This window comes from Candoia aspera, chromosome 1, assembly GCF_035149785.1.
Source record: "Candoia aspera isolate rCanAsp1 chromosome 1, rCanAsp1.hap2, whole genome shotgun sequence".
NCBI classification, from domain to species: Eukaryota; Metazoa; Chordata; class Lepidosauria; order Squamata; family Boidae; genus Candoia; species Candoia aspera.
This window is the reverse complement of record NC_086153.1, coordinates 223,724,802-223,740,978: the sequence shown is the minus strand read 5'-3', so window position 1 is coordinate 223,740,978 and position 16,177 is coordinate 223,724,802. Positions and strand designations below refer to the sequence as shown.

Sequence of the window (16,177 nt, the reverse complement as noted above, 5' to 3'; positions counted from 1 at the left end):
TGATGAGGGTCACACAAATTCATTTATCATTTTATGGAGGTATGGTACCACAATGTTGGAGAATCCCTGATACAATTGAAGGCCTACTTTTCTGGACATTTAACTCCTCTGTCTAAAAGAATGGAGCTGAATAGCATGAATTGGAGCCCCAAATATTTATTTATTTATTTATATTTATTTATCACATTTCTTCACTGCCCATCTCAGCAAGTGACTCTGGGCGGTTTACAATCAAATATGGGCTTCCACCTGCTTGATTTCCTTTAAATGGCAGTGCTGGTGAGATCATTTTGTGCTGTCCTTTTAAAAATATATTCTCAATTAATATATGTGCAGGGGCTGTGCCTTTTTAAAGGCTTGTGCAACAGTAATCTGAAGTTTCATTGTGTTTTTAACTGCCTACCTTGCTTTTCTCCAGGTCAAGTGCGGGTTGGCTTGTCCTTCTTTTTCATTTACGTGATAAATGTCCTCTCCACCAGTGGTTTTAGGAGCTTTGGGATGATACTGAGAGAGGTCATTCCCTGGTCCAATGATTTGCATTTAATTATTTGTACAAATTGCTAGCATTCACCAGCCCTTCAGAATCCCATGATCTCCCAAGCTAATCTCTGAAAACAAATTTGCTGGGGGCTGAGAGACTTACTTGACATATAGGTGAACCTTTTTTTTCTCCAGAGATGATTCAACTCTAGACGTTATGATGAGATTAAAAAGCAGTCTGACCAGTTTTCTGGCTCCATTCTCATAACTTTTGCCATCGTCATCACCATCATTGTGATAATTTTTTTTTTTTTAATATTCATAAAAACCATTCAATGGCACCTCTAGAATGTATGTTTCCTGACTCCGTTCTTCCTTCCCTACCTCAGCATGGTGGCCTGCGGCTTTTACCTCTTCCTCCTGTTCGACGACTGAAACTTTGCGTGAAGGGCCTGAAATTGGGAGAAAAGGCAAGTGTAGGCCTCAGGTTACCAATGTGATGGGACCACCCCACAGAGGCGTACGGATACTGCACATAGCGTTTAACAGCTTGATGGATTAGAATTAGTTTTTCCCTCTGGGATAGAAAGTGAGATGCGAAATGGCTATTTGGCAAGCGTTAGTTCTCAGTTAGTACTAGTCAAGAGTAATGTGGAAGCATCCTGAGATGAGTTAACACTGGCAATGAGCATCGGATAAGATACAGAGACCCTTCAGACTCAGTTGGGAATCCACAGAAGAAAGGAAAAGTGACCAGGGCAACTTCTAATTATCTCTTAGTTGGGCCTTCACCCATATTTGAACAAACAAAGGGAAAAAGAATTACTTACGTCCCAACAATTCTTTTGTAATATAAGATAGAAGACAATGGCAGCAGCTGTACACAAGCATGATCAGAAGTTTATCATTTATATTTGTCTGGATTATATAATAAAACTGCCCAGTATTTGGAAGAATGCTTGTAAAGCAAGGATAAGTTGGGCTGTGCCCTCCAGGTGTTTTTAACTTTAACTCCCATAAAATCCAGTTACCTGTCCCATGGAAAAAGTTTATGGGAGTGCTGGTCAAAAACGCCACCAAGAATCTGTCACTGATGGGTGATACGGTTAGTTCAAATTCTAAATAAATAGTGAACAGGTGTACAGGAGAGAAAGAGAGAATCCACCATATCGCACTCTTTGGCCTCAGGTAGCAGATTTTGGATCCTCTGATTTAACAGTTTGTTTTTTTAATGAGATGGAGCAAATAGATATCATTTAATTTTCCTGCTAGTTCCAAAATGTCCTTAGTCAGTATTGCAAATCAGAATAACTTGAGCCTAGATACACTTAATGTGATCCCGCAAACTGCTAGTGAAGGACTGCATGGTTGAAAGAACCTTCTATGTAAGGCATCAGAATCAAGCTTTTCATTGTCTTTTTTAATTGGGAAGAACTTTATTAGTGAGATAATGAGGCATGTTCATTCATATGAACATACCTAACATTTGTGCTACCCTCTATAGACTGAAGTGTTACTGCTGGGATATTGGCTGATTGTCTCAACAAAATTTAGGCCTTACAGAAGCTTAGAAGATTCTGTTCTCTATCTAAAAAACTCCCTTTCTGAAACTGCTGTAAGCTTAGTGGTTGGCAAAAGTTTTAGATATTGTGTCTGCCTCTTTTTCTTTTGTGGACAAAATAGCTTTTGAAGTTATGGGGATTTAGAGTGGGGAAAAGACGTCAGGAAAAAAAAAACTTCTGGGATGCTTTTCTCCAGTCCATAAGTAGATGCAGCTGTACAAAGATGCTAATCCATTGCACTTCAAGACTCTCATATATGGTTGGAGTAAATATGTCAGGTCAAGTGTCGTCCTCAGTGACAGAGAGAAGACAGATTTATGGCTGTGAATTAAACATACAAGCAAGCAGTGCTATTTTAGTTTTGAGGCTAAATATAGACAATTCAAACCTTATGTTTTTTTTTTTTTGATAGAACTGCCTCCACATAGGAATTCCAATTATCAAACTTGTATATGCTTTAATGTTTGAGAAAGCCGTGGGCCACTGAGCAGTCTCCCATCCTTGTCTGTATTTATCCTTTTCCTGTAGCATGCCTCAAGCATTTTTTATGCCATGTTTTGTATTGTACATGTCTGTGTAAAACACTTGCATAAACAGAGCATTCTGACTGGGACAGGTTCAGAGTACAGGATACCTGAACTGGAGAGTATTTTAAAAAGCAGCTTGAATTTTCAGCCGACAAATTTGTTTCTAGAACAGCAACTTGGGGCAGGGGTGGGGGGAGGGATAGGTATAGACACGTTTCTATTTTTAGTGGGGTCAATTATTTAGGAAGATAGAGAGAATTATCAAGGAGGAAGACTCTTCAACATCTGGTGCAAGTGACAGGTAAGATTCCAGCATGGCTATGACCTCATTTTAAAATTTTATTTCATGTACATGAAGCTCAAAAAACAGACCTTATTTCCAAGGAAACCTTTGTCAGAACTCTTTAAGTGGAAAATACTGGTTAACTATGAATGTTTAATACTTATATTGTGGAGTTGAAAGAACAGGAACCATCTCTGTTGAATTCATCAATGGATTTTTTTTTTTTTTATAAAGGAAGTAAAAATTAAGAAATTACAGTGATATGCAATATAATAAGCTAGATATTTTTGCCTGAAATATGCATATACAGTACCAGATTGCTTTAGTTTAGAAATACCAGATATCCATTAGCTGATATGTTTATATTTTCACCAGATTTTCCTTTGAGAAATCTTTTTGCTGTCACAACCCAGTTTAATAAGAAAAATTCATTAGGTTTAGCAGGGCCAGAAGATCAAGTTTTAATGTCAAGGAAATTACTTAAACAGTAGAGATTTGGTGAAATCCATTGATAAAATTTCTGTTTCTCATCCAGTAGGAATTAGGAAGTTATTCAGTGTTTTTAATGACATTAGGCAATATTATGAATATGCTGTTTAATAATGCCAGTTGGTAAGATTATATGATCTGCTTGATAATAAGAGAATGCTAGTGTTTCTGTCTTGCCTGGATGCAATACAGTGTATCTTGAATGCTTATGGTAGACCATAATTTATTATTATTGAAAAATAACAGCCTAGTAAGCAAAATGCTATAAGGTGGCACAGAAACAGAGAAATAAATTACCAGAGATAGGTTCTAAAGAAAGAAAAAGCTGGTGGTACAGAAACGTTGTGAGACTAAATTAGAGGTTTTCACTGAAAGTGCTATCCAGACCAGTTTTTAAAAGATAACCAGAGATGTGGTATCAATACAGCAGTTGTGCTGGAAATTGTAGACCCACCACAGAATTTGAGGCAGTGAATTTTGAGAGAGCCAGAGTCCTTGTTTGGATGGATGGAACTTGAAATTGATCTGTTAATGAGCTGCCTGGGACAGTGAATGGGCTTTATAAAATGTTAATACTTGAATTTCATGACCTACTGTTTGCAGATGTGTTAAGCACATTATGACCAATAGGCATATATAAATATACATTTTATTCATAATCTTTTGCACCTTCAGTTTTCAGATAACATCTTCCTCATACCTTCTATCTTTTTTAACTGTCTAACCAGCCGTACTGATTTTTTTCCTTTAATGCTGCCAAGTTTGATGCCCCTGGGTCCTTCCAAGAGGGAGCCAGCCTATTGGATCTGGATTTTGATCCCATTAAACCAAATAACAGCCTTGTAGGGAAGTCGCCCACGCCTGCTACCCAGGTTGGTTTACCACTGTCATTCCTTAACTCCATGAATTATTAGGCAATAAAGACCTCATTGGTTCTTATGGGGAGGAATGTGTGGTGTGACAGATGAACTCTTGGAACCAAGTGTGGTCACTAAACAAGGACTACCTGTACTCTAGAATCGTCACATAACGAAAGAGTGTCAAATTCCCTTCAGATTGCTTTATGCAGTAAGCTCTGTGAAACTCTCAGCATGTTCCAGTCACTGCATGGTGAGATATACTGTATGTTAGTATCCATCTTATCTGCCATCTTCCCTCTTTTGAGCACTAAATTAACTCAACTACTGAAATGATTGATTGATCATGGGCCAATAAGCCAGTGTCGACTGTTACTGATCACATGGAACCATTATCTCCAGGGGGAACTGTTCCCAACCTGGTCCTTCAGGTCTTAACTACTGAAATGGACAATCCAAAATAATCAACCGTATTACTTAGCTTCGGTGTATGATACTTTACTGAACAGTTTGTGGCCATTTGGTATGTTTGCACTTTTTATGTTGTTTGAAATAATGAAGTCTTAATGCATTTTTTCCCCATTGCTCTTTGCTATGCTTAGTCCTTGCCTTGGGATTTATGGGAGGTAAGAGTTCTGTTAATGCAGCTTTCATTGCAAAATTATGATGTAACACTTGGTGTTTGCAAATGTTACTTTGTACCAGTATTGTGGAAGGACTGTCATGTGTGTCTTGAGCCTCTATTCTCATTGAGGGTAGAGCAGTCTGGCTGGGGAATTCTGGGAGTTGAAGTCCACACAGCTTAAAGTTGCAAAGGTTGAGAAACACTGATTTGCAGTAATATCCAGGAAGTCTGATTTTCTTTATGACTTATGTACAGACTACAGTGTTTCTTTGTTCACATTTAGTTCTCTATATTCTAGCAAGGTTTTGATTTTAAGGAGAAAGGACAACTGGAGATAATCCTGTAGGCCAAGTGCCTTTTTAAAAACAGAGTCAGCAATATAATGAGATACCACTTGAAATGACAGAAATACTTATTTCAGGAGCTTATTTTTGGAGGGGGTTGGGGCTGAGGCAAGGAGGTGCTGCTTTTCTGTGGCAGGGCCAACATGGTGAAAGAGCCTCCCTGGGGAGATCAGACTGGCTCCCTCTTTGTTGCTTTTCCGCAAGCTTCTAAAGAACTAGCTGCTTTGGAGGGCCTGCCCCTGATTTCAGTTGTTGTTGCCATCTGTTATTCTCTTTCTATTTTTGTAGTATTGTATTTGTAATTTTTATATGGGGTTTGTTTTATATTATATTTTTTACGTGAGCCACTGAGAGTCATTTTTGTTTGCACCGGCATGCAAATGGGTTTAATAAATAAATATAGCACTGCCTATATTACTAACATTGCATGCCCTCCCCCCTCCCCCACCTGTCAAACAATTTCACACTTTTGCTAAAGGATTGGCTGCATACATAATATTGCACTGCCTTTCCTCTATTAATTGTCCAAAAATATAAAGCAGTTGGCTCTTACCTGCCCAGCGCATCTAATTACTCTGGAACATTTTCACTGTCTGCTGTCGTCTCACAGTGTTCTTTATCTTCCCGCACCCATTACTTTCTCTCCCCGCTGCCCAATTTCTGTTTCCTTCTTTCCTTCAAATTTTATATATCAGCCTGAAAAAACTCCCTCTAGCAGTGTGCAATCTGTGGATCAGTTTCCTGCCGATAATCCTAGCAATAGTGCATTTGTGGTAGACTGGCCAGATCAGCCCACTCAGGTTATCAGCCAAGTAAGTAGAAATGTGTTCAACTAACAAATATTCAAAAATGTCCTGCTTGATTGCTGTGCTCTACCCCAGGACTTACCTGGTTGCCTGTTTTCTCTGGCCTTCTTTACTCAGCACTCTTCATTTCCAATGAAATTAAGAGTTTAACTCCTATTACATGTATCTGGTGGGCAGGGGGGTGGGGACTAGTGTAATAAAAGCTCTAATTTGATGTGGAGTCTCTTGTAATTGTTTATAACAATCTTTAGGGATGGCCTGCCTTCTGAAGTTTTAAAGTTGTACCCAGAACATTTGAAAAATGCCAGCTGTGTTCATAGGTGTCAAGAAAATTCTTGATTGCAAATATGTTTTGTACCAAGATTTATACGCCACTCTTCTTCAGACAACTCAGAGTAGTTTCAGCAAATGCTAATTTGTTCTAGAAAATGGTTTTGTACTAGAGATCATTTTGTTTTGTTTTGTTTCATTACGCATGAAATAAGATCAGAAGTAACTGGAGAATAGGGTTGGGTGACCATCTTCATTTTACCTAGCTTGCTTATCTTCAAAGTGCATAAAATATTTTTTGGGTGCTGTATTTAAAGAAGCATACAAGGGAGCATACAATTGTGGGTTGTATGGTAATATGCAGCAGATCTGGAATATATAAGCTGTAAACCCTGATTTACTGGACCTTGATTTATTGGACTTAAGATTTAAGTGACAACATTTCTTGGATCCAAAGGATCCTAACAATTAGCACCATCCAGTATCTACTCCACTGCTTACCTATGTCACTCTCTTCACTGTCTCTGCAAGCTCCTCTGACTCATGGATTGGCCTGCTCCCGAAGACTAGGTGAACATTCTGGCTCCTGTGCTCCTAGGCCCAGTTCCCCAGTGTTCATGTGTCCTCTTGGTTGCACTTTGTCTTCAACATGCTGATCTGACAGGCTTTTGGTTGTCACAGTCCCCTTTGACTGTAGCTGTGCTGCTCAAACACTCACAACCCAAGTTGCCCCTTCCTCCTCAAATTTTTGGTTCTCCAGTCATTCTCCATTTAGCAGTCGTTTGGCTTTAACAGACACCCCTTTCCCCTATTAGTCCATTAAATCAAGGGTTTGATGAAGAATAAACCTATGCTCTTCTAGCAATATTCCATTCCTTAGAAAAAAGAATATGAAGACTATACTGTACAAAGAAAAAGAGTTTCTACTGTTCTTTATCTACAATGTTCACAGAACATAACTTCCATCTGTTATATTTTTGGTATTATTATTATTATTATTATTATCTATCCTGATACCAGAATCAAGTTCTTTGAAGTCAGTAATTAGCAAGAAAAGAATACAAAACTTGCTGGGTCATAAATACAAGTTTAGCTTGGTGTTTAACCTAAGTTAAAATTTAGTTAAATTCTGTTTTGCACCCAAAAACAATAAAAATATAAAGGAGATTTTGAAGGAGAGGGAGTTAGTGTATACATGATTGATTGATTGATTGATAGATATGAAATAAATAAAATAAACTCTGATCCTGCCAAACAAGAGGATACCATTATGAATCTGAAGCATAAAAGAGATCCTGTTAGTGCATCGGCATGTGCAATTGTGTGTGTATGTGTGCGTGTGCAAATTTCCACTGAGTTCATCCTCAGGGATAACATCTGATAACTGCTAATATATTTGCTAACCCCAAAACTGCAGATATTGTATTTGTACAGGCAGTGATTTCATTCTGTTATCTCTTTAGTAAGGTTTGCATGGCCAAGCTAGGTGGCAGCAGCTTAGTTTTCATCTTGGAAAACTAAGTGAGTCAGACCTGGTTGCCTCTTGTTGGGAGACAAAAGGCTAGACTAGGAAGGAACCCAATACCCAGAAAGCAACGACAAACTTCTTTTGTACTGTTTCCCAACAAGTCACAGACTTGTCCCCAAATTCACCAGAAGCCAACTCAGACTTTATGGAGACTTTTTATTTTAAATTTGCACGGACATCCATCTCATTTACTCTATGCTAAGAAAAAAAAATCCAAAATCCATAGTTGGGTGATACCCTTTTTTAATTTTCAGAAATTTTTTCCCTCGTGGCTATAACACAACACTGTGTGATATGTGATAGTAATGTATAGCATACTAATTAATATACTATAGTAAGTAACCCATACTAATGTATAGTATAGAATATCCCATTGTCCTGATTTATGTAGCTTCAGAAATTACATTTCTTTTTAGAAATACTCATGTTTTTCAGAAGATCAATATTTTATATTTTGTCTGGAGGTTATATAGTTTCTTTTGTTTTTGTTTTAAAGGCAACTAATGGAGGAGTTTATGCATGGTGTATAAAAAGTGGGCAGAGTAGTATTTTTTTCTCATAATACTGAAGTTGTGACTCAGGTTCTGGACCACCACCAGCAAAAAATACTTCTTTCTGCAACAATGAATTTAATTTTTTGAATTAATGGCTTTAAAAAAGAGATGGGGCAAATTTGTGGAGGATGTCTTAAAGGGCTTCTCATGATGGTAGTATGGAAATTGCAGTTGAAGACAGGTTTATTGCCTATATGCTATAATTAAGGTCTTCTCAAAAGTATCTACTTGGCTACTAGGAAATTTATAAGCTTCTTATAAAAGCTTGGCTTTATAATTTAATGTCCCATTACCACATCTCTAGCCTCACCTTTGTGGATCTTGGGTAGGTGCTGAAAATAGAAAAATAAAAATCTAAACAGTGCCCCCCCACCGCACTTGTTTTGGGTAACAGTAGTAAATCTGATAACCTGTTTTCAGTGTGGTCTATTATCATATTCATATTTTCAGTCTGGATGACTTTTTCTTGAATTAAGAATTTTGCTCCTTGGCTGGCTCATAACAGATAATGACAATGCACACATATGGGAGGGGAGCTCTGTTTTATGGCCACATCAACATTTTCCCCATCTGCTGCTAACTCTGCTCATGTTCATATGGTGTCATTTTCTTCCTGGCTGATTATTTATTTTTTAAACTGTTGCAGATAAAAAAAATCAGCTCAGTGTCTTTGTTATTAGTTAACTACTGTACCCTGTTTCCCCAAAGGGACAGCTTTTGTTGTTGAAAGAAAACTTATTGCCAAATTAAAATTAATCGTAATTCCTGTTTAGTTTGAGTTTTTAGCTTTAGTTTTGTCAGCCACATTTAAATATTTTACTTAAGAGAACAGCAAAGAACTATAAAATAGGTATGGTAGGTTTCACATGGATAGGGACAATAATGGTGGGTGGGGGAAAAACCCCTGACATTTGGCAACTGTGTGGAAATCAGGAAATCCTGGACATGCTCTTAACTTATGTGCTGATGAGAGGGCAAGCAGTGGGAAGGTGTGGAGGTGACTGCCAAGAACATTTTTAGATGGGAAGGTGTAAAACTTCTCTTGCTTCAAGCAATGTTGTAAGGGAGACGTACCATCTCAATTGGTTGGCTTTCATACAAATAGTCAAATCATGCTTCTGCTTTCCCTTCCACAATGAGAGAAATAGTACAGGAGCACCTGGAAAGATGAACTTCCTTTAAACCTTACGTAGGAAGATATCAGAGGACAGATGAGCTTGACCCACACAAGGCAACCCTCGGAATTTAATAAAAAGCTAACATTCTAGCTAGGACTGTTTACTCCTCAGGAAGGTGATGCAACATGGACCTGCCATTACAGTACATGGATTGGGGGTGTACTGATACCAAACAGCTTGCAGTGAGGATGTGGCTATTCCTCTAAGACAGGGTTTCTCAACCTTGGCAACTTGAAGACGTGTGGACTTCAACTCCCAGAATTCCCCAGCCAGGGGAATTCTGGGAGTTGAAGTCCACACGTCTTCAAGTTGCCAAGGCTGAGAAACCCTGCTCTAAGAGATCAACCTGTTCAGCTTTGACCCACAGAGATCCATGGTTCAGATAAGCCCTAAAAACAGCAGGTCACGGCAAGTCTCTGCAAAGGCGTGGGCTTGGTCAGGCGCTTTGAGATCCAGGAGTTTAACTGGCTTTTGTATTGCAGTCTACAGAAGCCACTCCTGCTGAGGCTGAGGGAGCTGGCAAAGAAGGAGCAGCTGGAGCTGAAGCAGCAGCTAAAACCGAAACTGATCCAGGATCTGCCTCAGTAAGACCATAGGCAAGGGAGAGGGAGGCGGGGTTTCATTCTCCCCTGACAGTTGCTCATGTTTAGTGCAAGCAGCTGAAACGTTTAGCTCTTCGAGCAGTGCCATGTGGACTTACTCCCTGATTGGAGGTGCTATTGATTTGGACTGTGGAACAAAGCCCATTTGTCAGTCATAGCTGGTCTTCTCTTAAATAAGATCCCTTGATACAAACAGCTAAATATACTCCTGCAGCATTTGCAATTCATCTCCATTAGGAAGAATATATCTGCTTTTCTATTCAGTCCCAGTTAATCATCTTGGAACTTTTATGCATGCCCAACAGCTGGAGCTACATTAAAAAAAAAACTTTTCCCCACTGTTGAAGTTAGCTTTCATTTGCTCAGCGTATCTAGTTACACTAAGAAATCTGGCCCAAGGCAAGACATTTGTTACCCTTACAAAATCACAAAGAGCTGTTACTATTGGGAATGATATTGATGCTGAGGACACAGAGGTTAGATGTATCTGTGATAAATACAAATACTAATTTTAGATTTAAAAAAAAAGGGAGGATATTGACCAGAATTTCTGCCTATTACTACAAACCTAAATGCCTTGTAGTAGAATCTATTTACTCCATTAATCTTTATGCATACCAATTTCCCTCTAAGATTTATTGGCTTTTGTGGTTTCCTTTTCATCCTTTCATAAATCATTCTCTTTACCTCAGCCACACCTCATACCTAAATCCTAACCTCCTCAAAGTACTGACACTTAATGAATTTTTGAATGAAGGATTCATGTCCGGAAATGATTACAGGGATGATTTGCACTGGTCCTCTATGTTCTTTTCTCAGCTGGGCCTAACCTTAGTCTCTTTAACCCTGTTTTATTTCCTTCAGAGTTCTCTGCCCACTGTAGTTGTGGAGACTTTCCCAGCTGCCGTCAATGGAACAGATGAGAGTGGAGCCCTCTCCGAGAGGCCTGACATGCCACCAGGGTTCCTCTTCAAGGTAAATGCCTGTGGTAGAGATGCACCTGAATATTGATCTGTGCCATCCTGCCACCCCAGAACGCATTTCATGTTATGTGTTTTGAATAACTGAAGCCGTAAAATGGAGAATGGATTCACTTGAGTAAGCCCTTGGTGAAAGCTCAGTGCGCAATTTTATATGAGTTTAGTTTGGATGCAGGAAACTCACCAGTGTCAAGTGTAATGCTGCTAAATTAATATCTATTGTAAGATGAAAGGAGGTAAATAGAGTGGACTATTTTGGATATAATCTGTTACTGAATTTATAATATCTAAAATTTTATTTTATTATTTTATTTCGTTATTAAATTTATATAGCTGCCTGCCCATCTCACTGCTGTGACTCTGGGTGGCTTGTAAAGTTAAAAATCCAAGAAATAAAAAACAACAACCAAAAAATAACTGCAAAAAATCATTAAAAACAATAGAACTATTGAAAACATAAAAAACATTACCTGTAGGACAGCACCATTCATTTTTCTAGAAGTACAATCATTATGTACCATAGAGCTTTCCTGAATACTTAACAAATTAAGGAGCAGCCGAGCAGAGAAAAGACCATGGTGTGCTATGTAAGGGGTCATCTGTACTAGATATGTATAGATATGAAACAAGATCTCCCCTAAGCCTTACTGGAACCATTACTCCTGTGTAGGTACAAGCCATGCATGACTACGCAGCTACTGACAGTGATGAATTGCAGCTGAAGGCTGGAGATGTTGTGCTGGTGATTCCATTTGACAATCCAGAGGAGCAGGTATGGAGATAATGTAGCAGGTGTGTTTCATAACTCAGATGGTTTGGTAAGCCCAGCATTGGTCCAGTTTCAAGAAGACTTCAGTTCAAATCTGCATTCTGCAATGAAGCCTATTATGTGACCTTCAGTGAGTCAAACATTTCAGTTTAACCTCATGAGAGACAAGATAATTAGTAAATCTCTACTCTTTCAAACAGTAGTTTTTTTTTCTTTAAAATGATGGAACATTTTCCTAAGCGTATCCAAGTGTTGCATGAGACGAATGTGATTTGATAGAGACCTACAGTATGAGGACATGAATATTGAATATTGAGTTTCCTAACGCAAATAGAGGTTATCCTTGGGTAGTGTTACTCTTTAAATTGTACAATATATAACCACCAGTCTGTAGCTATTTGATTTACCTAATCAGGACAGGAAAAGGAAATCAGAACACAACAGTGGAGAGTCTCATTGCCCTTGCTACCAGCAGAATATTTTTCTAAGTATTAAAAAGGACCCCTTAATTACCAGATCCTAAAAACTTCAGTTAACTTATCCACAACTGTACTCTCTGTTGTTCTCTGATTTCGTAATAATTGCTTTTCATCCCTCTCTCTGCCCTGCAAATGCCTAAAAACGGAGATGGAAGTTATCAGTACAGTATTTTTTTCTCTCTTCTTCGTGCCAGTAGATGGCACTGTGTTCTTATAAAGAAAACAAGTCTTTATTGCATTCATTCATTTCTGTAAAGAGAGTGAGCTGAGGATGGAAATATTTCTTAGCCAACAGTAAATTCCATCCATCCATCCATCAAATTTATATAGCCACCGATCTCATGAAAAGTTTTGTTTACCTTGCAATTTTTCCCCCTGTGATCTCATTGTAAACAGTGCTGTATCGAACATTAAAAAGGGTGCCTTACCTGTAGAAGGCTTGATGTAGATTTAGAGGCTTTCCTCCAGTTCTCTGTGTGGCTGGGCATACACAGTCACTTCTGTTCGTTGGCATTCCCAGCAGAAATGTGGTGCCTTCCCTGCGTCAACAGGTGCAGGCAACCAGGGAAAGCCTTTGAAGCAGTTGAGCCTTATGAAGGATGTGGCTGCTTTAATGCTTTTAGAAGGGGTGCTTAGCTTATGTCAATGTGCCCTGTGAAGTGTTCGTAAGTTTATTATGGTCATAGACCAGGACTGTAAAATAGATAAGCATATCCAGTAAAAGCATAAACATCAATAATAATACATTTTAAAAGGAGTAAAAAATATAAAAACTTGCAAATAAATGCTAAACAAAACTTTACTATTGAGCCATAAGCATGAATCACACAATCACACCAATCAGTAGCAAGATAGTGCAAGTCCTGAAAAGCAGTACTTTCCAAAGTGCTCCTTTTGTCCAACTCTAGTAATCGCATTCTCCCAACTTGTCTTTAGCTGGGGAAAGAATTTTGCATGATGGTGGATATTCCCTTTCTCCATAGTAGTGTATGTTTAAGTTCCCATTGTAGTGTTGTTTCCCAGAGCCCTGGCCACGGGCTTTCATCCTGACCTTGAGACAGGAGGACACTAGAAAATTGCTGTCCTTTTGCCACATCTCAAAAACGAAAATAATAAAGTTGCTGCTCGTGTGCAGTGTGTGGGGAGAAGGGGGGAAATGGTTGTTGCTGCTGGCAAGAAGTAAGGAGTACTAAAAGGAAGTCTTCCTCACCTTCACCCCCCTCTCACCCCAGTGTGGATCCCTCCCTAGCTGCCACCTGGCCTCAGCTACATGTGTGGTGACAGGGGAGTGAGAAGGGAAGTGGATTCTACCCCTCTCTGCTGACTCCCTCTTCTCTCCCCACCCCTCTGCCCCAGCATGGATCTCTTGCTGCTTCTCACCATGGTGATCTCTCTCCTGTACCAATGCTTGCTGGACAGCATTTCTGCCCCCCCCCCCAGCTGTCATGGGAGTGGCCGGAGTTTTTCTCCAGAAACCATGGAGGTAAAATCAGGGAACGCTATGGAGAGAGGCACTGCGGTTTGCTGGTAGGAATATCAACCTTGGGGAATACCTTGCATGAGGTTTGTATTCCTACTGGAGCCAAATAAGGGAAAATTGGCTGCTGGGGAAGGCTGTTTTTTTTCTCTCTTTTTCTCTCCAGCAACCAAAGCAGAAATGTTCCTGGAGTACAGAACTCTAAGGCTGGATGGGAGGAGGCAGTTCTGAGCCGGCCAATTGATCACCAGCCTATTTCAGCCTTCTCCTCCATGCATTTATGTATCAATGTCTAGAGAAGGGTCTGCACTGCTTTCTCACTTTGCCACCGGATCTCTCTGATCCATTCTCAACCTGCCAAAGCCACTAGTTGGCCCTGAGATGGAGGCTCCAATATAAGGACATGTCCACAATGACTGGCAGGCAGGCCAGAGCCTGGACAAAGGAGCTGTGTAGATATTTGGGACTATTTCACTTGGGAAAAAAAGGTGACTTAAGGGAAAGATAAAGAAATAGAAAATCATGCATGCCATGGAAAAGGAGACAGGGAGTTTTTCCTCTATCTTTCAAAATGCTAGGGCTAAGAATGAAACTACTGGAGAGATTTGGAACAGACAAAAGAAAGCATTTCTCCATACAGGACATAATTAACCTGTGGACTTCATTGCCACAAGATGTGGTGATGTCCACTAACTTGGATAGCTTTAAAAGAGCATTAGATAAATTTGTGGAAGACAGTTCTATCCAGGGCCATTGATCCTGAAGACTCAGTGTCCCTCTAGGTTGGGAGTGCCCTGCCTCCAAATACCAGTTGCAGGAACAACTGTGGGAAAGGACTATGTCTGTCCCACACTTCCTGCTTGCAAGCACCCCGGAGGGATAAGAAGGAACACAAGGGCTATTCATAACTGCAGTGATTAATGATAATAATTTTATCACCAATAAGTAACTTTATTGCTTGATTTATAGTTCTGTTTCAATGACCTTAGAGACAAATAATGCCCAGGTGTTCGTTGTACTAACGTTTTCTCTTCTTCTTCTTCTGTCTCTGCCAGGATGAAGGATGGCTGATGGGTGTGAAAGAATCTGATTGGCTTCAGCACAAAGAATTTGACCAATGCCGGGGAGTTTTCCCAGAGAATTTCACTGAGCGCGTGCAGTGAGCTGTTGCAGCTCTGTAGACAGCTTCTCTTCCACAAGGAAGCAAGAGGTGTTTTCTCCCCCTCCTCCTCAGGAAGGTCTAAAAAAAAGTAATTGGAAGAATGTTTTTTTAAAGCAGCATAAAGGTTGGATTCTTCATAGAAAACAATGTTTTAGAAGTACACTGAATCAAAGTATTATCAAAGATATAGATAATAAAGAAAGACAGGTTGGAAAAAATCCTTTTTCTGTTTGAGTTGAATAAGGTCAATTCAGAAGGTTGTCACTGAGTGGTGGAGCGATGTCGTGTGAAATAGGATGTGCTCAGCATCGTAAGGTGTGGATATGAGCAGTTGTGTTGTCCTGAAACTACACAATAAAGCTTATCTTGTGGGAAGGCACAGTCAACCTGTCTTGTGGCTGAACTTGTTTCTGTGGCACTCCCTGCAAATTATACAAACCTGCTGCCCCAAGTCCAGCGCTTGTCCTGTGTTGGAAGAAATACTAGTTTACAGTGTTCTCAAATTGTGTGTGTGTGTGTGTGTTCTCCTTTTGAAAAATCTAACCAAAATTCATACATTTAAATGGAAAAAATAATTACTTGTCATTGCATGTTGGAAAGAAAGTAAGCCTGCTCCTTGAAAGGTATGGTTTAAGGATGACATTGGTACCTGCATTTTTGTCCTATGAGAAACAACCACATGGGAAAAGTATAAACATAGCTTTATTACTATTGTTTTCATAATCTTTTACTGATTTGTTAAGCTGAGCTTTGAATGGGTAGGTGCTGGCTCCAAATTCTGCGGTATCTGATAGGAAGAGATGAAGAAGATGAAAGATACATATAATTACACCAATGGAGCTGATTCTGCTATGATTTAGAGGTCACGTGGGGAGGTGATGGGGTGACTGCTGCATTTGTGTACCTTCTAGCTTTGTTTGCATTGCTCTGCATTCTAAACAATTATCCCCCGGTAACCTTGCTCTTAGGATATATTTATCTGGTGTTTAAAAATTACAATGGGTAGAAATTCTAGGGCAACCATCTCTCAGCCAGTCACTAGATGGCTGCACAGAGTTAAGAGTTTTCTTTATATTGTTGCTACCATATAGTGGTTGTCTAGAGGTTAGTAGCCCAAATATGATAGCCTCACTCTTAAAGCACTGCACTATAAAAATGCCAGTTTGGAAATAATACTCCTTTGCACATTTTAAAAAAATATCAGA

The 16,177-nt window shown here is 39.4% G+C and overlaps 1 protein-coding gene across 12 annotated transcripts in view; it reads left to right on the top strand.

The window, feature by feature from the left end:
• The window catches only part of BIN1 (bridging integrator 1), a 106,835-nt gene extending 91,477 nt beyond the window's left edge, over positions 1-15,358 (top strand). For 4 of the 12 annotated variants that reach the window (XM_063288818.1, XM_063288820.1, XM_063288824.1 and 1 more), the window contains 7 exons: positions 4,103-4,213; positions 4,801-4,824; positions 5,863-5,979; positions 9,986-10,087; positions 10,970-11,080; positions 11,756-11,857; positions 14,866-15,358. In XM_063288818.1, coding sequence (XP_063144888.1) covers positions 4,103-4,213; positions 4,801-4,824; positions 5,863-5,979; positions 9,986-10,087; positions 10,970-11,080; positions 11,756-11,857; positions 14,866-14,973 — 675 coding nt within the window. In that variant the 3' untranslated portion in view covers positions 14,974-15,358. Of the gene's footprint in view, positions 1-869; positions 951-4,102; positions 4,214-4,800; positions 4,825-5,862; positions 5,980-9,985; positions 10,088-10,969; positions 11,081-11,755; positions 11,858-14,865 lie in introns of all 12 variants that reach the window. The other 8 variants (XM_063288828.1, XM_063288826.1, XM_063288829.1 and 5 more) reach the window with 6 other exon arrangements.
• Positions 15,359-16,177: the final 819 nt, after the last annotated feature.